Source organism: Acomys minous (genome assembly GCF_964271855.1).
Source record: "Acomys minous genome assembly, chromosome: 2".
Lineage (NCBI taxonomy): Eukaryota > Metazoa > Chordata > Mammalia > Rodentia > Muridae > Acomys > Acomys minous.
Window position 1 is genome coordinate 121,130,265 of NC_140484.1, and position 23,186 is coordinate 121,153,450.

A 23,186-nucleotide genomic window follows, 5' to 3' on the forward strand; every position below is an offset into this window, starting at 1 on the left:
TATTTCATTAAAAAAAAAAAAACAGCTCATGAATCCAAATATCAAATCCCTTTATAGAGTACAGCAATAGTGTGGCCATGATATAGTAGATGCTCCATAAATTCACTCCTTTTTCTTGATTCAATAATATAGCATCATTTGAAAGTACATCTTGCCATAAGTAACTAGCATTTGCCAACAGAATATGCTGTAAAATGATGTATGCCATTTATAGACATGATACCTAAAAACTCACAAAAGATTCTAGGCTCACACTCCTGCCTACACTCATATGACTGAAAATAAGCATTCAGTAAAGCCAAAGTCATGTGGTAGAAGTGTGGTTTCTTTAGTCACTTGGAAGACTCGGGAGAGCTTCACACTTGGACTCAGGCTGCCTGCTATGTGAGCAAGTGATACCATTGTATTGTGTTAAGATACTAGATGTTTGAGGGTTGTCATAGCAGCTATTGATGACTAGGACCTGCTACCTTCCTGATTTTCCCAGTGGATAACAATTGCCAGGCTTTTTGGCAAAATGTGTAAATGCCAGTCAACAAGCAAAGTGACTACTAAAATTATAGGATCCATCTGTTACCATGGCAATACCCCAGTGACTCACAATTTACTGCCTTTTGGAACATATCCATGATATTTAAGCTGTTGCTTCCAAAATATTGTACAGATTAGTCAGAGAATTCGTGATTGTCAGAACAGATACTAAATAGTCACTTAATGGAATTTGATTTATTTTTATTTAATAAATTATTGAAATGAATCTGGGGGGGTTATTTAATTTAAATTTGATAAAGAAAAATGTTGACTATTTTTTTAAATCAGATTATCTCTTTTTCAAAAGTCCATTAAGATCATAAACTAATTTTAAGAATAATGGGACATGCCGGGCGTGGTGGCGCACGCCTTTAATCCCAGCACTCGGGAGGCAGAGGCAGGCGGATCGCTGTGAGTTCGAGGCCAGCCTGGTCTACAAAGTGAGTCCAGGATGGCCAAGGCTACACAGAGAAACCCTGTCTCGAAAAACCAAAAAAAAAAGAATAATGGGACATAATTTATAGACGAGTTGGTCTCCTCCTTCTGATATTTTAAATTTGTCTGCAGATATTTTAAATGCAAAATTAATAAGAAGCAAAAATTGATTGAAGTATAGGGTCTGGTGTTGTGGTTCAGTTAGTAAAAGGCTCACAAAATAAGCAAGAATACTTGAGTCTGATCCCTAGTGTTCGATTAAAAACCAAGGCATGGAGATAAGCCACTTGTAGCCTTTTTTTATGAGCTGAGGATATATGTAGCTTGTTAGGCAGCCAGTCTAGCATAAGTTGTAAGCTCCGGATTTGTTGCGATATCCTGTCTCAAAATATAATGTGAAAAGGCAATTGATACAGACACACATATTGACTCAGAATTCTGTGCTCATCCAGGTGTCAGGGCATTAACACTTACACATGCATGTGCATACACATCAGCACACACACACACACACACACACACACACACACACACACACACACACAGATGCTGTAGCTAATCAAAGGAAGAGAAAGCTTGCATCTGGAAAGATCATTACTCAATGAATATTGAATTTGATTGGACTGTGAGAGGGAGTAGAGAGAACAAAGTTTTTTATTCTAAGCTTAGAAAAAACCAACCAACCAAAAAATAAAACAAACAAAACAAACAAACAAACAAACAAACAAAAACAAACACAGAAAAAGAATGAAGTTGAGAAAATATCAGGCAGAAGCAACTTATAGCAAATATCTGAGAATGAAAATCAGAAAATTCTCTGAGAAATGGGATAATAGGAATTGATTCAAAGAATCTCATAATTATAGGTATTTGTTAAATATATTATATGACACAAACTATACAGTTAGAACCACCTTTTAAAAGCTTATTCTGAAAGTATTTTTAAATATTTGGCTTTTGGTTGGGTTGTTGAGAGAGAAAAATAGAAAGGAAGAGAGATAGAAGGATGACAGGTAAATAGATTTGATAGATAGATAGATAGATAGATAGATAGATAGATAGATAGATAGATAGATAGGGCACAGGGGTCCTGCTCAAACTATGGCACCAGCCAAGGACAATTTGTGTAGTAAACGTCGAACCCCTACCCAGATCTAGCCAATGGATAGGACATTCTCCACAGTTGAGTGGAGACTGGGGACTGACTTTCACACGAATTCTGGTGCCCCATATTTGACCATGTCCCCCGGATGGGGAGGTCTGGTGGCACTCAGAGGAAGGATAGCAGGTTACCAAGAAGAGACTTGATGCCCTATGAGAATATACAGGGGGAGGAGGTCCCCCTCAGTCACAGTCGTAGGGGAGGAGAGTAGGGGGAAAATGGGCAGGAGGGAAGAATGGGACGATGCAAGGGATAGGCTAACAATTGAGATGTAATATGAATAAATTAATAAAATATTTTATTAAAAAAAGAAACAAAAAAAGAAAAAATTAAACATTTTTTTTCTGATTTGTTCACTTTACATCTTGATTGTCGCTCCCTCTCTTGCTGTCTCCTGATCCCACACTCCCTCCATCATATGTTCCCTCCCTCCCCTAGTCCTCGGAAACGGGAGCACTCCTCTCCTAATGTCTGACTTCAGCCTAAATGCCTGCATCCTTTTCCTCTGTGGCTTTGCAAGGCCTCCCCACCAGTGATCAGTGAGTGGAGAACAGAGTCAATGTCAGAAGTAGTCCCTATTCCCCATATTATGGACCCATAAGGAGACTGTGCTGCCTATCTACTACATCTGAGCAGAGGGTCTAAGTCCACACATGCATGGTCCTTGGTTGGTGCATTAGTCTCTGCAGCAACTGTGTCCTCCACCTAGGTAATTTTTGACTCCATTGGTCTCCTTGTGGAGCTCCTGAACCCTCCAGGTATCTCTGCTCCCCTTTCTCCACATCCTTGGATAGGTGTAAGATGGAATCTCAAAATCATTTTGATTTGCATTTCCCTGATGACTACAGACTTTGATCATTTCTTTAAGTGTTTCTTAGCCAATCGATATTCCTCTATTGAGAATTCTCTATTTAGTTCTGTTTTTAATTGGATTACTTCATTTCATGGTATTTAATTTCTTGACTTCTTTATATATTTTGGATATTAGCTGTAGGTCTAATGTAGGGTTGGAGAAGACCTTTTGCCAGTCTGTAGGCTGTTGTTTTGTTCCGTTGATAGTGTCCATTGCCTTACAGAAGCGTTCCAGTTTCATGAGTGCCCATTTATTAATTGTTGATCTTATAGCCAGATGATATGATAGTATACATAAGTGACCCCAAGAATTCTACCAAGGAACTCCTACAGCTGATAAACACCTTCATTCAAATGGTTGGATACAAAAACAATTCAAAATATCAGTAACCCTCCTTTATACAAAAGACAAACAGATTGAGAAAGAAATTAGGGAAACACCACCCTTCACAATAGCCACAAAAACACATAAAACATCTTGATGTAACTTTAACCAAGCAAGTGAAAGACCTGTATTGAAAATATACTTCACGTCTCTGAAGAAAAAAATTGAAGACGTTATCAGAAGACGGAAAGATTTCCTACCTTCATGGATCAGTAGGATTAACATAGTAAAAATGGCCATCTTACCAAAAGCAATCTACAGATTCAATGTAATTCCCATCAAAATACCAACACAATTCTTTACAAACCTTGAAAGAATAATTCTCAACTTCATTTGAGAAACAAAAAACAGAATAGCTAAGGCAATCCTACACAATAAAAGATCTTCTGAAGGCATCTCCATCCCTGATCTCAAGATGTACTATAGAGCAACAGTAATAAAAATGGCATGATACTGTTATAGAATCATTGGAATCAAACTGAAGACACAGAAATAAACCCATAAACTCATGTATACTGATTTTTGATAAAGAAGCCAAAACCATACAATGGAAGTAAGATAGCATCTTCAACAAATGGTGCTGGTCTAACTGGACATATACTTGTAAAAAATGCAAATAGATCCATTTTTATTACCCTTCACAAAATTAAATTCAAAGTGGATTAAAGGTCTCAACAGAAAACCAAATACAATAAATCTTATAGAAGAGAATGTGAGGGAAAGAACTTTGAGTTTATTGGCACAGGAGACAACTTCCTGAACAGACGCCAAATAAAAACTTTTAAGGTAACATTTTTGAGCAAAGAAAAGATATTAGGTTTGAGGAAAAAAGCCACTCTCCAATTTAAATTATTGGGAATTTAAAAACATTACCACAGCTTCTATTATATAACAAAATATTAGAATAAACTTGGAGAAATGCAATGTTGAAAGAGTGAGAGAAGCAAGTATCATTTTGTGGTTTCAAAATTAGGTGATTGATAAAAATATGGAAATAGGGCAATGAACTAATTGGAATGATTCTTCAAAAGAAAGATAAAGTATATATGATAATCATACACCTATTATTACTTCAAATTTAAGGACACAAAGGTGAATGTTTACAGATAACTAGGAGATATCTGAAAAAGATTTTAGTGCAGTGTAATGCAGTGATAATAAAAAAAGGCCTACACAAAAGTCCTGACTGTGAGGAGAAAATTAGAAGCCTGAATCCAAGCAATGGGATGCCAATGAGAATGGGCTGTTGGTCCCAAGTGCTATTTAAAAGCATGCCTAGCAAGCCAAGGCGAGCATGCCACTAAGCAGAACCCCTCCATGGCGTTTGTATTAGTTCCTGCCTCCATGTTCTTTCCCTATTTGTGTTCCTGCATTGGCTCCTTTCATTGATGGAATTTAATGTAAAAGTGTAATCCCAATAAAACCTTTCCTCTACAACCTCTTTGTGTGTGTATGTGTGTGTGTGTGTGTGTGTGTTTATTTGTTGTTGTTTCTTTGTTGGTTGGTTGGTTTGGTTTGATTTGTTGTTTTATTGCATCAACAGAAACCCTAACTAAGACAATTAATATATATTGTTCCGAAGGAATTCAAGTGAAATAAGAAAGCAACATTCGAGCATGTTTAATTGCCAAATACAATATCCATGTTATGCAAAGTATTTCACAGCATATTAAAAGCTGACTTTAGCAGGACAGATTATGTGCCCTTTTGTAGCACTGTAGTCTTGGGCATCATCATCTATCTTCACTTTTGTTCTAACTTGCAAGCCTTTTTCTCAATTTATAGAGTTGTTAGCAGTACTAGCTAAAGAATATGTTCCTGAAAGTTTAATGTGAAGACACCTGTTTAGAAAGAAACCATCTGTTTTACACCTGCTCTATTTTTGTGACATTTCTGGGTACTCTCTACCACAGCCTCTGAATTCCACCTGGATTTTCTGTATTTGTCTGGGCTGGTGCATTGGAGAATTATTATTGCCATATTTTCCCTAAGCTAAAAATCATGCATTCTTTTTCCAGGAAAGTAATTTGTTTTGTGACTATTGATTTTAATAAAACCACTGAAACATTCCTTGTAGATTATAGCATCCAAAGAGTAAAGACCATGGCATCCTGAAGACAATGCGAGTTAATGCAGACATATGCTAGTCTGCATAATTTTAACAGGAATCTAAAATAGTAATCTTAGTGGAAGGGACCACTAACACACTAGACACTCTTTTGTAAGTACACTTTGACTAGATCCAAAGAGGGGATGTGGTACACCCTTGATAGAATACCGAGACCCTGGGTATCAGACAGTGTGACACAGGAATGGGCATGCTTTTAATTCTAATTCATTTCTCTGTTTTAAAATTTTGACCGTGTCCCCTGGAGGGCGAGACCTGGTGGCACTCAGAGGAAGGACAGCAGGTTACCAAGAAGAGACTTGATACCCTATGAGCATATACAGGGGGAGGTAATCCCCCTCAGGAACAGTCATAGGGGAGGGGAATAAGGGGAAAATGGGAGGGAGGGAAGAATGGGAGGATACAAGGGATGGGATAACTATTGAGATGTAACAAGAATAAATTAATAAAAAAAAAAGCTAAAGTAAGGCACATTATTATCTGAGATTAAGTTTAGCTGCTTTATTCTGTCTTTTCTCAGCAAAATCAAGATAAAAAACTTACTTGCCTGCACATTTAAAAATGTGGCTCATTGGCTATTGGGCATTTGAGCAATGTAGTCTGTTCCTTGGAGAGTTTCCAGATATAACTGCTGTGATATTTTAATCTAAGGAAAGGGGAATGTGTCCCTTTAATTTTGAATTTAAGTTTATTTTATTCCATTGATAATAGTTTGAATAACAAAATAATTCATTTATAATACAGACATTTGTGATAAAATTAGTGATTATTAGTGAACTTCGTACAAAGAAGTGACTGCTTAGATTTAGATCCCCCAGAAGTAATATCATCTTAGCATTATTGGACTAAGTGGGGGGTGGCTAAATCCAGGATTCCTAACAGAATAAATATGCTTGATCACTGTAATATATTTTTACTACTGTAGTAAATACCATGTCCAGAAAAAAAATATAGAATGAATAGTTTATTTTGGCTATGGTTCCCGAAGGATAAGAGTCCATCATAAGATGGAATTGTGGGAGCAGGCAACAGTTATGGTGACCAGAAGAGCCAAGTGCTCACAGATAGACCCACCAGCAGGAAGGAGAGAGAGCAAAATTGGAATGGCACAAGTCTTACACTCTCAAATCCTGCCTCCAGTGACACATTTCCTCCAACAAGGTCATCTCCTAAACTTACTCAAACAGTGCCACCAACTACCCCAAAACAGGGGGAAGATCTCATTCAAACCACCATAGAGTATAAAGGAATAATGATCAAGGCAGAAAAGCAGCTTTGTTCTCAGTGGAACTATGCTCCAAAGATTTAAAGTTTAATGACCTAAGATCTCAGTGTAATGGAGTAAATAGAAAGAAAGGGAAGAATGGTCTCAGTACAAGTCATCTAGGTCTGACCATGGTATTGTTAGTTATTATCTTATGCAATTACTTCAAAATATGCATTCAGGCCTTTGTTGATACTAAAATATCTCTATTGCTTGATAACTGTATCTTTCCTTTGCCTTAATATATTCATCCATCAGAGGCAACTGTAGAGGAGAAAGACTCATGACTACACATAACTAAAATGAAGAATTAAAATGAAGTAAAAAACAAACTGGACTCAGCTAGTTCTAGAACTGGACACTTCTTCTAGTGCTATCAGAATCCAATTCCGTTTCCAGAAAAAAAGAAAACTGCATAAGCATGGCATGGAGTGGATTGTTTTCAGTTTGGGAAGGTTTCAAATGACTAGCTGTGTTTTGGATTGTGTTCTTCCTCATCAAACTCTAACAACTAACCCTATCAGCAGCATGACACTTTCACTTTCCGTGTCTTCTCCAATGCCTGACATTGTCAGTCCCGTATCCCAGTCCCATGTTAGCATCCTTCCTCCCCCCTAAGTGTCTCAATGTCTTTGGAGAAGGCACCAAAGAAGCTATGGACAAGTACTGGCTTTTGTACTTTCAGGCAAGACTTAATTAATTCAGCAGACCAGAAAGAAAGGAAAATCCATCTGTACATTGTTTTCTCGAAACTGAATTGCAGACTCAAGCTGTCACAGGCAATTGGAAGGTGTTGTTCCTTGGCAAATAAGTCTCCAGGGTGTAAGGCATCTGCCTCCAGCAAAGGTAACAGGCCAGATAAGTGAATTGAATTTGACATCTGTGTTTTTCTTCTCAACCAGCATTTTTAGGAAAATTTTCCTTCAAGACATCAGATTTAAAAGAAAAAACTGTGACTACTGTTTATTAAAAGAAAATTTTTACATGTTAAAGTGACCCAAATACTTTTGACAATGGCTCTGGAGTTCTATAGGTTAAGCTTATCTTGACCATAGAATGCTTTACCATCAGTTTATACCAATTCACATACAATACAGCCAACCAGAATATTTATCCATGTCTCAGTGTTCAAACTTTACATCAGGGCTTCACTATTTAAACATGATTAGTTGACCCTTATAGTAAAATTCCAGCCTAACATAAGCTGATGTGGACTGACTCAAACCCTCACTGAAATAACATTGCTGTTAACGTTGTTTTTCTTTCTGGTATGGCCAGCCCTCACCCTAAGACTATCTGGCTTATCTAACTCTAATAAAAGAACAACTCCATCAGCTATGATCTCAACGGCCTCCCAGCATCTGAAGTTTTAGGGAGATTGGGGACCTCTCTAGTTAAGAAATGATGCAGAAGTGGCACACATTGCTAGCACTGGGATATATAACCACACCAAAGCTTCAGAAAGAGCCCATTTTCCACTCATATGTGGCTTCTTCATTCAATTTTTTTTAACTTTTTGAAATTCAAAAATAATTACATTGTTTTCCCTTCCATTTTCTCCCTCCAACACCAACTTACCACTTATTGCCGTCCCCTACCCCATCTCTCTCTCTCTCTCTCTCTCTCTCTCTCTCTCTCTCTCTCTCTCTCTCTCTCTGTGTGTGTGTGTGTGTGTGTGTGTTTCTGTTTCTCTATTCTAGATTTTTTCCTAATATATATACTAGTTCCAATTTATAATTGGAGTTAATAATTATATTATTCTATTGATGCAATAAATTCTTCTAAAGAGTGTGCACAGAATATCCACTGCCATCTACTCTAAACATCAATTAATTTCAATCCAGCAGCTTGAAGTATACTAAAAACGTAACGCTGTCAAAAATCCAACACAAAGATCTTCATTTCCTTCCACTGTGGCAGGAAAGCGCAGCACACTCTTTAGGATATACTGCCTTCTTTAGCTTTACAATCCATTGCCCTTGTCCATCAGGTACCCTGCTTCCTACGCCTGGATACTGCTTCAGAGCCATTGCCTATCTCCCCATCCTATGAACTTTGTTTGGACATTTTGCCTTACATAACTTTGCCTGGGGCCCAAAGACAAAACATGTCCTTCTCTGCCTCACTTTCCAGTGAAGCCTTCCCAGTTCTTACAGCACCATTTGTACACCATGGCCATTGACTGTCCATCTACCAAACTTCGTTCCTGAAAAGGTGCTGAAAGTAACACATATAGGATAGGATCTTAAGTAAGTTATGGCAAGGGCTGTGTGGCATTTGGTCGGGTACTAACACAGACAGCTGAGGCCCAGAAAGAACTTGTCTACGTAATAGAGAGACTACAATGGAGAGTGTCATGCTGGTGCTTGCCTCTGTTCCATTCTCTGATTTGGCAGGGAAAATGGCAAGGACGATGAGGTGAAGCTGTGGGCTTGTCGTTTCTTACATCTGGCAGAATATAAAGGAAGAAGAACACAAATTATATCTGTGCTAAAAAGCCTTTCCTTAGATTCTAAGGTGTGGATCTCATAGATAGAATCATTCCCTGAAGCAGGAGAGAACCAGGTTAAAGTGAGTAAGATACCTCTTAGGCCTGAGGAAGGAAAATCACGTGACTCATAATTCAGGTTGTGGCTTTAATGACTCCACAAAGTGAATTGTGGTAATTAGAAAATATTTTTTTTATCTGAACTGTCTGAATTAGGGGACAAATATCTTTTAAACAATGATATGGTGCCCTCTATAAATATTAAGCATTTGTTTGAAATAATGTCCATTACTAAAATCAATTTTGGACTTTGCAAAATTATGCGAAACAGAGAAAATTAGTCTGTCATTACTATGCCCTATTTCCACATCACCAAGGAGACTGGAGGAGATTTAGTTTAGTGGGGTTTCACGGTAATGGATTAGAATGTCAGTCTGAAAGGATGCAGGGCATGTATCACCTTGTTTGGCACACTGATGACATTCACATGGCAGATAAATTAGGACTAAGTTTCAAAGATAATATTTTCAGAAACATTTCTTAGACCCCGCATGTTTTTTGAACACAGTCATAGTCTATCTGGAAGGTTTTAACTCCATATGGTGGCACTGCTTTATCCTTTGAAAAGTTTCCTATTATTTAAATCTAAATTTTCTCATATAAAAATCTTACTAACTAATAGCTAAGTTACAGTTATAGAAACTAGTTTCTTAATAAAATTTATCCTTTCCTACTTGTCAACATGTGTTACATGTGATCCCTAATTTGCTCTTCAGATGCTCTCAGAAGTTGATCCGGATTATCATTTCCATTCTCATGAGAAGGAAAATGACATTTATAACTATTGGATCTTTATTGAGAATGAAGAGATAACAGCAGTGTATCTCAGAAAGGCGAGTCTGCAGGATGGTCTAGATCTAGTTTTGGAATGCTAACTCCCTTTGTACTAGTTTTACATCATTAGGCCTTTCATTGTTGCCTGTGAGCCTCATGTTTCTCATCTAAACAAGGGCAGAATATAATGCCCAGCTTGCACATTTGCTATGAGACTTGAGTTGATGAATGTAGTGCATTCAGTAGCAGATATCATGGGAGGTTCTTTCCTCATTCCTTTTTGTTCCAATAGCTACCTTTGAAACATTCTATGAAAATCATAAAATAAATAGTCCTGCACTACCAGTACAATGACTACCATACCTAGTAAAGAGAACTTCACAGTCACGCATACTTGAAAGATGATCAGATGCAGCTAAGCTTCTGTGACCATGTGTTCTACTTATTCGCGCCTTCTCTTATTAGCAATGACAACTAGTCTTCCCTGTTTACAATTTGAAAGCTCTGCAATTGCAATTCAGTTCTTTACAGAGGGTTTGGGTACGGCAAGGTAACTGATTATTTTGCAATTTCCTACTTTGTTTCCATTACAGACTTTATTATAAAAGATGAGTTCCTAATTTAGCATGCCTATTATTTGTAATTAGAAATAAAATCTTAACAGAAACATTTTTTTTGCATCCTTATCTCAAATGCCCAAATGTGGGCAGTGCCGATGTTGAAATTCGCACAGACTAATCTAGTAATGGCTTATATGTAAATTATAGTGTGTGAGCAGCAAGAGTGGTTTTTCCATAATCTGGTACTTCTTGTTGGGCTATGACTTCCGTGTGTCTTCTCAAGTTCTCACAACTGCTGGAAAGTATTATTTTCCTTGTTTCAACATGATGTGATCTTGAAAATACGATTATTCAGTTCTACCTGGGAGACCCAACCAAGGCTTCGAAATAAAGTTTCCACCTGATATTGTTTGAAATTGAATCATAGAGAGCTAAATGTAGGATTGGGGAAAATATCTTCAGAAAATATTACAAAATGTAGTTAAAGTAGAATTCATAGAAAAAGAACGGTGGCAGTAAAGATAGAACAAAGTGAGAAGATTTACTGTCTTGGTGTAGAAAAAGGACTGCAGTGTCATAATTTTTTGTCTCCTGATCCTAAGTATTATTGCCATCTGGTTTCATGTTCCTGCAGAATTCATTTACACACTATATGGAAGCTGTTCAATATGCCACTATATGAAGGAAAAAAAAACTATGGCTATCTCAAATCAAGTATTCATTTGAGGGCTATCAACCAGTTGCTGGTCATACTCATTAGCTAAATAAAAGTTGGCATCCTTCATGGAGAAGCATGTGGTTCCCTACTGCACTTCTGAGGCTTCGGGAAGGAGCTGACACTTTCCAAAGCTGTGGAGATCATTTTCAATGGATGATGAGCATTTAGAGGTCACCTTCCTATATTTCACATAAAACTACATATCAGAGACTCTATGAACAATGGGAGCTGAACTGTATTGGTATATGTGAGCACAGCCCTATGTACCTGGAGCTGCTGTGCTGCCTCACACAACATAGGCACAAGGTGGCTTAGTAGAGAGAACGAATTGTTTATGTGATGCCATCCATTACAACAGCCTTTTCATACAGATTATTTACTACTTTGTCTCGCTAGTCTTGGCTCAAGGCCTCGTTCTCACAACCACCTTATTTTTATGTCATGAATCTTTATACACCAGGGAACGTATCTGCCTATTCATTATAACATCATTTCCCTCACTGGCTGACTCTGTGTTAGGTTCCATACAGTCAGTACACTAAACATTTATATATTCATTCACCGCCCATGATCCACCAATGAAACATTTGCAGTGCTAAGCACTGTACTATATGCAGGAAGCAATCATGGTAAATAATGTCAGTGTTTACTAAATTCACAGATAACCGATTCTCCATTCTGAACTAATATTACATCCCCATGGTAGGATTAGAGGCTTTGAAAACAAACAAAATAATGTTCAACAAATATTAAATGATTGAGAGAGAGTTTTTGCTTTAGTCCACGGTGTTAGAATTTGTGAGAATACACAAAAAGCAAGATTGTCTTGGGCTTCATAAAACTCATCCACTATAGGGGAGTGGTAAAGTTCATGGATAGTTCTAATACTAAATGTATTCATTAATAAAGTACTTTCTCACAAGCATGAGAAAATGAATTCAATACTGAGACTCCTCTCTCTCTCTCTCTCTCTCTCTCTCTCTCTCTCTCTCTCTCTCTTTCTCTCTCTCTCTCTCTCTCTCTCTCTCACACACACACACACACACACACACACACACACACACACACACACACATCAAATGATTGTGGTGGCCCACACTTGTAATCCCAATGCTGGGAGAGGAAGAAACAGGCAGACCCTCTTTCTCGATGACAAGTTAGCAGTCTGACTAGGCCCTTGAGAGACTCTGTCTCAAAACCTCAGACGACTTTCTGTATTGGTTCTCTCTGTTCCAAAGGAAAGTTTCCTTGATTAGGAGAAACACTACACTTATCTGGGCACAAGGCAAAAGGTAATAGAGTGTTTTTAGGGATTCTGCTGATTTAATAAACTGGTGCTTATAAATTGCCTTACAATAACCATTAATTCACCAGTCCTGACATGATTAACAAGGCATCCAGTACCAGGCATGTTTTCTTTTTTGTTGACCAGGTCTTATGTTCAACCAGAGAGCTGCTGGTTACCACCAAGGTATATGTGCCACTAACTGCTCCCTTAGGACTATCATGCCAGCTAGTTGTTGATATGGATCATAAGCCTCACAGCTAGGTAGACTGTTGGTTATCACTTCCTCCTTTGGAAACGTGTGTGGTGCCTTTTGTCAAAAGTTACACAAGAAAGTATAACCAGCGTGATTACCAAATGTGAGCTGAGCAAGGACAACACTAATGGATATAGGAAAATGGCTGGGGAAAAGCTCCGAAAGCCTCAAACCTACACAGAGAACCACAGGGAACCCGGGAAAGCTGAAAGAAATAAAGCTGGTCAACCTCAGACCAAAACACAAGAATTTGTTCTTCAGTGCTAAACAGTCAGTTCTGAAAATATGTGGACAAGTAACATTACATGGACTGAGCAGGTATATTTAAGGATATACATGTACATATGTGTATGTAATAACAATTAGTGTAAAAAGAGGCCACGAATTGAAGAAGAGCATAGGGAGACACATGGTGAGGGTATGAAGGTAAGAAAAGGAAGGTATCCCTGTATTATAATCTCAATTTTTTTATAATTTTTATTTATTTTTATATATTGTACAATAATCTCAGAATTTTTCAAAACAAGAATAACTCTTGGGTATAAGAAACTTTTATTGTTCTCACATATATACACACACACGTGCACACACAGACATACATATGCAAGCGCGCGCGCACACACACACACATAAAGGAGACAGAGAGAGAGAGAGAGAGAGAGAGAGAGAGAGAGAGAGAGAGAATTCTGTATGCTGTAACAGAAGTATAAGCACATTTGCATGGAAACATATTAGTAAAAGATTAATTTGCTTTGGGGTATGCTTTGACCTTCTGTCACAACAGGAAATGAATGACTGTTCCACACACTGTGTATAAGAGAAATTTATTGGTGTGTGCATAAGTAATAACAACATTGATTTAGGAAATAAATGAGAGTGGGGTGAGCTTGCATCTATGCAATGTTTTCATTTTAAGGTTGAAATTTATTAACCAATAGCACCCTCAAAACTTTTAATTACCTTCAACATGCTTTGCTATCTTCCCTTGAGTTTTTCTTTTTATTTCTCCTTACTGGTGCATAGAAAGGAACACATAAGAATAATATGAAAGTGTTTGAACGGCTAGAATAAGAGCAGACATAAATAATGTGCTATCTTTAAAATATGCTTCTGCTCATTTTCACCCAAGTCATGAGTTAGTTTGATAAAAAATGCTATAAAATTAAATTTAATTTGTCTCTCATAATGAAAATAGCACTATTTAAACAATTAGAAGGCAAGGAGTCTTGGGGAAGTTCTCCATCACCTCTTGGCCTTATTTCTCACATTTCTAAATTGAGTTGATTGAATCAAACTAAGAAGTCGCAATCACAAATGACTTCATGGGCTAAGGAGATGTGGTGAAATGGGAGAGATTTCATGTTCACTGGTGACAATGAAAAAAAAGTATGGTCATATCTTTATTTTCTATGAGTGTGCATAGTGGGTTATATGATATTTCTATAAACTAGTGCTGAAGCTACTCAATTTATATCCGAATGCTAAGTACAGCCCAGAGGCTTCCTTTCTGCAGCCTTCGGGCTATGTAGGTGCTCTCCTAGGTCCCTGATATTGCAGAAATTCTCAGACCCTGCCTTCTTGATGTAACCATAGTTTTCTTTGCTTCACACACACTAAGCTTCAAAGTTAGGTTGCGCAAGTAAATTAAAGACCACTTGCTGTGAACTTCAAAAATCATATTGTAAATCACAGATTGGGTGTTTCCTGTATCTATTAATCCTTCTGGAGATTTCTGATTTGATTATATGCTGAGAAAATGTGTCCTGAATTCTAAAACAAAGTCAACACTGCTAAAGGATTGTAGTTCTGTGGAGTACCACCATGCTAACCAATCAATATGCCTGTTCTTTCCTATGGTTTAATGAATGAGACAAGAACATTGAATTCAATGGGTCCTTTTATTATGTGCACTAAGGCCATTAAAATTAGCTTAATAACATTAAATGTCTTGGCTCCTAACAGCTTTCTGTCACTGTGCCTATAGCTGCTTTTGGTTTCTAAGGATAAAGATTTTATTTTTATCATGTTTTATCACCAGTAGGCAACAGTGTGACATCCAATAAGGACTTCAATACATGAGTTTATAATAAATTATTAAAACATAGTCAAATGACTCAATGAATTAATGAACCAATGAGGAAGAAATCCTCTCTAGGTCCAATGCAGCAACAGCAAAAGTATTAACTATAACTCTGCAGGTTCTATTAAGACATCTTAGGAATGACTATTAAACTAAAGAAAAGCAAGTAGTTTAGAAATACAATATCAGGAAATATTAGTGAAACTTTTATTTCACATCTCTATGGTTATATGGTTTGGTTTGCCTCCATGTAACATCAGCTCATGTTCTGGAAATTTTAAATTTGATATTATGTAATGTACATGCTGTTTAAATTGTACAAACAATACTTAGGGAAAATGTGCCTGGTATACTGATACATATCTGCAAATCCAGTACTCGACAGGTTGAAACAGGAGGATCTTGAATTTTGTAAGCTTGCACATAACTTCTCTGGGTTTTGGTTCCTTTACTAATTCCATTTTCAAAGCTTCTGCAATCCTGGGCATTTATCACACATGGGCCTCAACAAGTGGCTAGTCATGGTGTAAAGCAAGCATTTTCACTGTATTTCATGGAAGAAATGAGGAAGTGGTCAGTCCATATTTGGTGGCAATAACATATTGACAAAAAGATGAAATAGTCAACATGAAAAGAACCTGTTATAATTTTTCATTGTTTACTTTTTCTTAAATGAGCACTGTCCTACAAAGTAATGATTGTTCAAGTAATCTCATTTGACAAATGAAGGACTGGACCTGGTACGTAATGACACTTGTCCTGTCATCTGTCTGGCTTCATTCACACACTCATTTATTTTTAGTAGTACCAATCATGTGTCTGGTCCTCTGATAAACTCCAAGGACAGTATCCGTGACCAACGTCGAACCTCAGGAATTCCAAAGTATAGTGGAACCCAAAGAAAAACTATCAGCCAAGCTATAAGAAAACAAAGCGTAGCCTGAAATATAAGTTACACATAGATTGAAAACATGCAATTTATGTTTAACATGTATAGTATAGTAGCAGAAACCATAATGTGGGAAAGGGGCCTCTAGGGGGAAAACAGGATGATGGTGGTGATAAAAGTGGGTGAGGTAAAAAGAATGCACTACATATACAAGAACAAACCTAAGGAAGCAAATGTGGTAAATGGTCTTTTAAAAAGGAAAGGGCAGGGTTGACAGGTGTGGGAGGTTGAAAAGAATGGGTGGGGTGTGAGTGATAAGAATGAATTATTCGTGTATATAAAATTGTGAAAGGAAAATTTTAATCAATAAACATGAGTTTTAGTAACTCCAGGAAAAGTATAAAGTACTCCATCTAGCATCATTATACAATTTTATAACCACAACAGAATATTTTTCAGCCAAATAAATAATGTAGTATCCATATACATACCCATAGGAAGCGAGATATCAACCCTCACAGCACAGCATTGAAGGCTGGGTACAGAAAAGTATGTACGCACACTGCCATTGCTGAGTTATGAATGAAACTAATAGAGTCTTGGAGAAATAATGACCTAGAGTAGTGTTTTTCCCTTTACAGAACAGAAAAGTCTGTGTGAAAGAAATACTGGATGTCTCAGAACACGAGAGAGAGACAGAGAGAGAGAGAGACAGAGAGAGAGGGAGATATGTTTTCATTTGTTTTTGTCTTTTAGGTTTTCTACTTTGACTTTGAATCCAGAAATATAAATAAATATATACTCAAATAATTGAGATCTTCCAAGACTCCAAAATCCTGCGACAGTAGTTGGATTATAAAAAAAATAATAAATGGGTAAAAGAAATATAGAAGTGTGTTGAATGAAATACAAAATGATATCAGCTTTTATCAAATGTTAAGGTTGACATGCTTCAGGGAGCCTCTCAGTGTTCAATTGGATTTAGATTAAAAAACCATAGAACATCCGTCTCACAGAGATTGAATCCATATAGAATGCCTAGTTCTAAACCCTGTTTTGGCTACCTAGTTGCTGTGAGTCAGCAGGAAAGCTAATGCATTTTTCTATCTGAATCCATCATAAAAATAGTATATATCTCATCAAGCAATAGTAAGGATGAATTGGGTCAATATTTGTACCATACTAAAATAGACACTATATTGATTTTAAAGAATCGTCACTTATATAGCACTTGAAATGTTGGAAATGATAACGGGAACTTACCAATGAGTCTGATCTCTGATAAACATATAACCAACAGATTAGTTAAGTTTGATCTGTTTTTCAAAATGTGTACGGTAGCTCCAGCCTCTGTGAGGTTCTGTGGCTGGGTTTATGTTCCAGAGTTCAAGATTTTAAAACAAAAATCACAAATGGCTGGGAACAGATAAGAACAATATGTTCACACCTGTTTCTGAGTGTAGCCCCCAGTTGCAAATCTGATGAGCTCTTTCTAATTGTTCACGAACTTATGAATGGGGCTATAGAGGGAAGCTGGGTAATACTTCAAAGTTAATGCTTAACTTGCTTCTCAACAGGTTCTCTGACTCTGAGAACACATCACGTTCAAGATTCCAAGATGGGATTTGTGATCAATGCAATCTATTCTATGGCTTATGGCCTCCACAACATGCAGATGTCCTTGTGCCCGGGATATGCAGGGCTCTGTGATGCAATGAAGCCAATTGATGGGCGAAAACTTCTGGATTCCCTGATGAAAACCAACTTTACTGGAGTTTCTGGAGATATGATCCTATTTGATGAAAATGGAGACTCTCCGGGAAGGTATGGTTACAATCCTCACTGTTGACAATAGTGCCTGAGTAATAGTCACTTTCTATCAGGGAGGCTTTCCTTTTTGGGCACTCGGGTTCCTAAGTCAGGTGTTACTAAAGCACATATTCCAATGACAGCCTCATTCCTATGTGGCCAAGGAGCACTGATGTTAACACTCAGTATGTACTTCTGAATTCATCACCACATTTCAGAGGCATAAGCTTAGAGGAGAGGACCTCAATTTATTATACACAAAGAAAATACATTGTTTGTGTCTCTCAGTGCATGTTAATCAGGTTATCACCAATCTTTGGCAAATATTGTAAGCTGGGCACAGTGGCTCACACCTGTAATCGCAGCACTGGGGAGGCAGAGGCAGGAGGATCACTGTGAGTTTGGGGTGAGCCTGGTCTATGAAATGAGTCCAGGACAGCCAATGATACACAGAGAAACCCTGTCTTGAAAACAACCAAAAACAAAAACAAACAAAACAAAACAAAACAAACAAATAAACAAAACACAAAAACAAATGTCGTGAATTGGTGTTCACTTGGAGTCCATCCATACACTGATAAATTTAGGTATTAAGTTAAAACGTTAATAATTAGCAGAATTACTTTGCAACTTTTTGTTTTGACAATGCATCTAGTTTGTTTATACAGTGTTTATGCTGAAGTGAACTCATTGACAAACAATAAGAACATAAATATGTATAAAGAATATTCATGCAACCAAATAGAGCCACACAATGAGACCCCATTGGCAAAAGTATGAATAGGCCTAGCATTTAGTATGTGTGGTTCAGAACACACACATTTTGTTCATTTTGGCCATCTTTCTGGTCTATTTACTCCATGTACTATTAAGTCATATACTTTATTTTGTTATCCTGTAACAGGAGCACTTTCACCCTTGTTGAGTTAATGAGCTTCCTTTCATTCTGAATTTTCTATTGTTTATATGGAGATGACTAAAAATTATGTAAGTGGCCAATAATTATAAGCCAGCCTTTAGAGACATCACTAGGTATTGAAAATTTATCAGAATTCATCTCTAGCTCATACTTTAAAGAGTTAGGTTTTACTAAACACTATGTTTTGAATACACAAGGGATAGTCAATTAAATTTATAATGAGTTATGGCAGAGCTCGGTATCCACTCTGTTTTAAAAAAACAAACAAATAAATAATCCAAAGCATCTTTTGGTTCCATATTCTTTTCTTAGCAGCAGTTTGTGCCTAACAACTGTGTTCAAGGAACTGTCTACACACTGTTTGCAGCTAGTCCTGCCAAGAGAATGATATGTGAGTGCCCCCGCAACTTGCAACCCATGTGGCCATACCTTCTGCCAGCAGCTTTGGTTTAGCACATTTTCCATATCCTTGAAGTAAGCTGGAGCTGGCCCTGGATACAGCTCTCAGTGTTGCACAAGCATCACAGCCAAGTGGCAGGCAACTAGCTCCAGGTCACATGGCCAAATGAAAACCTGGGTATTTCCTATATTCTAGAGACTTAAAGGGTCTCTAGAATTTTCAAAAATAACTGGCTTTTTTTATTATTTTCTACTTTGTCAGTCTTCTGTACGTCCACCACCACGGGGAAATAGAAACATTTTCTTAGTACCAAAGGAAACTTTATACGTGCTGTCCAGACTAAGTCTAAACGCTGAAACCTGGGGATGAATTTGTTGTTCTTGTGTAAATAGCTACAATACCAGTGTTATTGGTATTGGTATCTGGGCCGTGTTAATAGATTGATGGGGGCAGTGTCACCAGCTCAAGAGCTTTCTTGTCCTGTGTCCAAGACAGATCCACAAACCCGATGAGAAGGAAATGTCTCTGCTGGCTCAGTTCCAACACAGTGTGAAACATTAATATATTAGGCAAAACGTCACTGCTTCATTCACAGTCCTCCTAAAAGTTTGTGATAGAGGTACTTTGGGGACACGGCTTCTTCACCCATTTTCAAATCTATTCACGATTAATTAAATTATAGATAATTCTAAAATAATAGCATGCATATTATTTTACAAACAAATGTTGTGAATTGGTGTTCACTTGGAGTCCATTCATGCACTGCTAAATTTAGGTATTAAATTAAAACATTAATAATTAGCAGAATTGCTTTGCAACTTTTTGTTTTGACAATGCTTTTACTGAGCTCATTGACCAAAAAAATAATAATATAAATTTGTATATAAAATTTGCATTCAACCAAGTAGGGCAACAAAATGAGACCCCCATCTGCAAAACTATAAATATAACTAACATTTACCAAGTGTGTGTTACTCACTAAGCTAAATGCTCAGTATTTTAAATCATATGAAGTTAGCAACATTTTATTCTCCTTTCTAGCTATAGGAAATAAAGTTTGCAAAGGGTAAATATGGGATAGGGTAATGTCTCAGTGGTACAAACCTTAAGCTAATATGAGGAACTGGGGTCAAATTGCCAAAACCCACATAAAGATTAGCATGGTAAGATTTATCAGTAACTGTACCAGTTCTACTGTGAGAAGTGGAGAGAGAAGAATCCCTGAGAAGCCCATAAGCCATCCAACCTGAAATAAACAGAAAGGGGAAGAGGAAATTGTCTCAAACCCAGCTAAAGCTAATAATGTCAAAGGACACCAAGGATGGACACCCAACACTATAATTGTTCTTCTGACCTCTACATGTGCAACATGGCATGCGTTTGCCTTCACTATCATATGTGCATGCACACACACACATGCACACGCACACACACATGCACACAAAAACACATACTAAAATACACACTCACAAACACACAAACACACATTCACACACACTCATACACACAAACACACACACACACATACACACACACAAACACACACTCACACACACACACACATACACACACACACACACACACACACACACACACACACACCTCACTGATGCAAGGCCATAGTCTAGAAAAGGAGTCTGAAGGTTTTAAGTGTCCCAGGCTTCACCATCTTACCTTATACATAAGCCTTGCAATCCACCAGATCCAAGTAGAAAAAACATATTTTATGAAAAATGTATTGGCAGGAATTATATTAGGTTTTGTGGATTAAGGAAATTCCCAGCTGAGAAAGGAACAAACGGAGATTGAGTTAGTGGAGGATACTGATAAATCAGCAGGGTCCTAGAGGATCCTAGGCAGAGAAAGGAAGATATTGATGTGTTAATAATGGTTCACAGTGCTGTGATTGTATGCCTGACAGGAGGTAAGTTAGAGAAGAACAGATTTATTTCCACTCGTGATTTGAGGGCTCCGTCCACCATGGTAGGGAATGCGTGCTGCAGGAACCAAATTGCAGCTGTGGCAGGAGGAACGTGAAGTTCCACCTGGACCGCAGCTGTAATCACCTTGGTTTAACCACTTGGCTAAAACTGAGAAAGTGAGTCCTATGGGCACTGCTTGAGTACAGTGCCCAAGAGACGTTCAGGCAGTCTCTTAATGTGCAAAAGTTCGTAAAATAGCTTTCCATTGCCATATTTTGGTGCTATCATTACTATATCCTGATGCTACTAATGGGTGAGGCCCTACCTCTTGAACACCTTTTCTAGTGCAAAAGTCTTTGGATTTTCTTTAGTCGGCTATAAAATTTAAAGTCACTTGACCCAAACCCACTTTGTTCGTCAAGCCTGCCACTTTGACTATACATGCGTGCACTTCCTCACTAAACTACATGATTTTTATAGCTTTCTGCTCCCTTTCTTTGGAAATACCATTAGGAACAGAGACTAGTCAGCCCAAAGATTTGATGTTACATTGTGCAGGATGATCTAGTAATTCTGGCAATTTAGTGGAATCCTTCATCGCCCCCAATTCTTCTTTCCTTTCTCCAAACAACTGAGTTCATTACTTTGAAATTCACCCTAATTCAATTATGCAGAACACAGCCCAGTTCTATGCCAACATTTAATCCAAACGGCTAGTATCCCATCTCTGGACAACTTTGTTTCCCTTTAAAAAGTTATTGTCATAGCTTTATCATTCACATTTCTGTTTGCACTGTTATCTAGAAAATCCCTCCAGAATGCCTCCTTCTCTGCTTATAGGACTCTAGGTGTCCTCCTCTGCACAGGTCCCAACCTTTCCACATTCCTCTCAGAAACCACCTCCCAATGCTTAAGAACCGGGTCAGGTAGTCATGGTAATGAGCCTGCCTCTCAGTACCAATTTTCTGTGTTAGGTGCGTTTTCTGATAACTATGACAAAAATACTTGGCAAACATAAAAGAAAATGGATTTATTTTGACTACACTTTGAGGGCGCTATCCATCATGGTTGACAGAGCAGGGGAGTCCTAATATCTCGTAGTTGTGGTTATAGGAATATAAGGCTTCTTGATCATGGAGCAGAGGGAGCATGAGATGTAGGATCAGTATGAGAACCTCAAGCTTGCTCCCCTAGTAACTCTGTGCTCCAGCTCACTCTTACCTCCTAGAGGGTCCACAACTCCCAAAACATCTCCACCACCTGGGACCAAGTGGTCAAACTCATGAGCATATGAGGATATTTTAATTAAAGTCATAAGATACAAAAATCAATTCTGGCTCATCCTTTAGGCTTATTTAAGAAAACTCTTTGGTCACCGTTTCAAACGTTATTTTTGTGATAGTACTATTCAACTGTAATACGTTAAGTTTGAAAAATTGATCTAGCTCTGTTTGAGACTCCAGAATTTTTGACTATACAAAAGTTTACATCAATATTACGTCTCAATGTGCTGTGCCACAGCAATCCTTAATTAACACATCAATATTTCCATGCCAGAGCATATGAACATCCACACTGTGCTCTATTAATGGACTATAAATAACTTCATAGCTGTCAGATTTATCCTGAGATAATTATAGATAGGTTTATGTTTTGCTACCAAGTGAGTTATAACAAGCGTTATGATTTTCAGAGTTCTATGGATTTCAAATTTGCACATAAGAAGTGAGAACAATTGTTCTTTATTATTAGTGATCTTGATCATGAGCTAGAATAATAGGATTCACAAGCCAAGTTGAGTCCGCAGTATAAAGTTTTGGAGTACATAGTAACATTCAACTGATAATACCGTCGTCTGCGAACATACAGTATGTATTAATATAACTGAGTGGTTAGAGACCATTTCAAAGACTAAAACATTTGCTATCTAGCCTGAGTACAGAAACTTGGCTGGGAAACTCTATCAGAAAGCTAATCTTAAGCAGCTTGCCTGCAAAATGTCCTCGTTTCTGCCACAGACAGAATTCTGCCTAAAATTGGGCAAGGTTGGACACAGGCAGAGTCAATGGCTAAACTCTACCAAGACAGGGTAAGGACATCCCCAACAGTTCCACACTCACTAACGTCTGTCAGCTATACTGAGACAGAAGGCTGGAGACAATTCTCCAACAATACAGAGAGTTTTAGGTGACTGTTCAAGCAGGAAACACTCTCTCTCTCTCTCTCTCTCTCTCTCTCTCTCTCTCTCTCTCTCTCTCTCTTCTTCTTC

The 23,186-nt window shown here is 37.7% G+C and overlaps 1 protein-coding gene across 4 annotated transcripts in view; it reads left to right on the forward strand.

Moving 5' to 3' along the window:
- The window catches only part of GRM5 (glutamate metabotropic receptor 5), an 879,135-nt gene that overhangs the window by 731,448 nt on the left and 124,501 nt on the right, over window positions 1-23,186 (forward strand). For all 4 annotated transcript variants that reach the window (XM_084773380.1, XM_084773382.1, XM_084773379.1 and 1 more), the window contains exon 5: window positions 17,445-17,691. In XM_084773380.1, coding sequence (XP_084629506.1) covers window positions 17,445-17,691 — 247 coding nt within the window. The remainder of the gene's footprint in view (window positions 1-17,444; window positions 17,692-23,186) is intronic.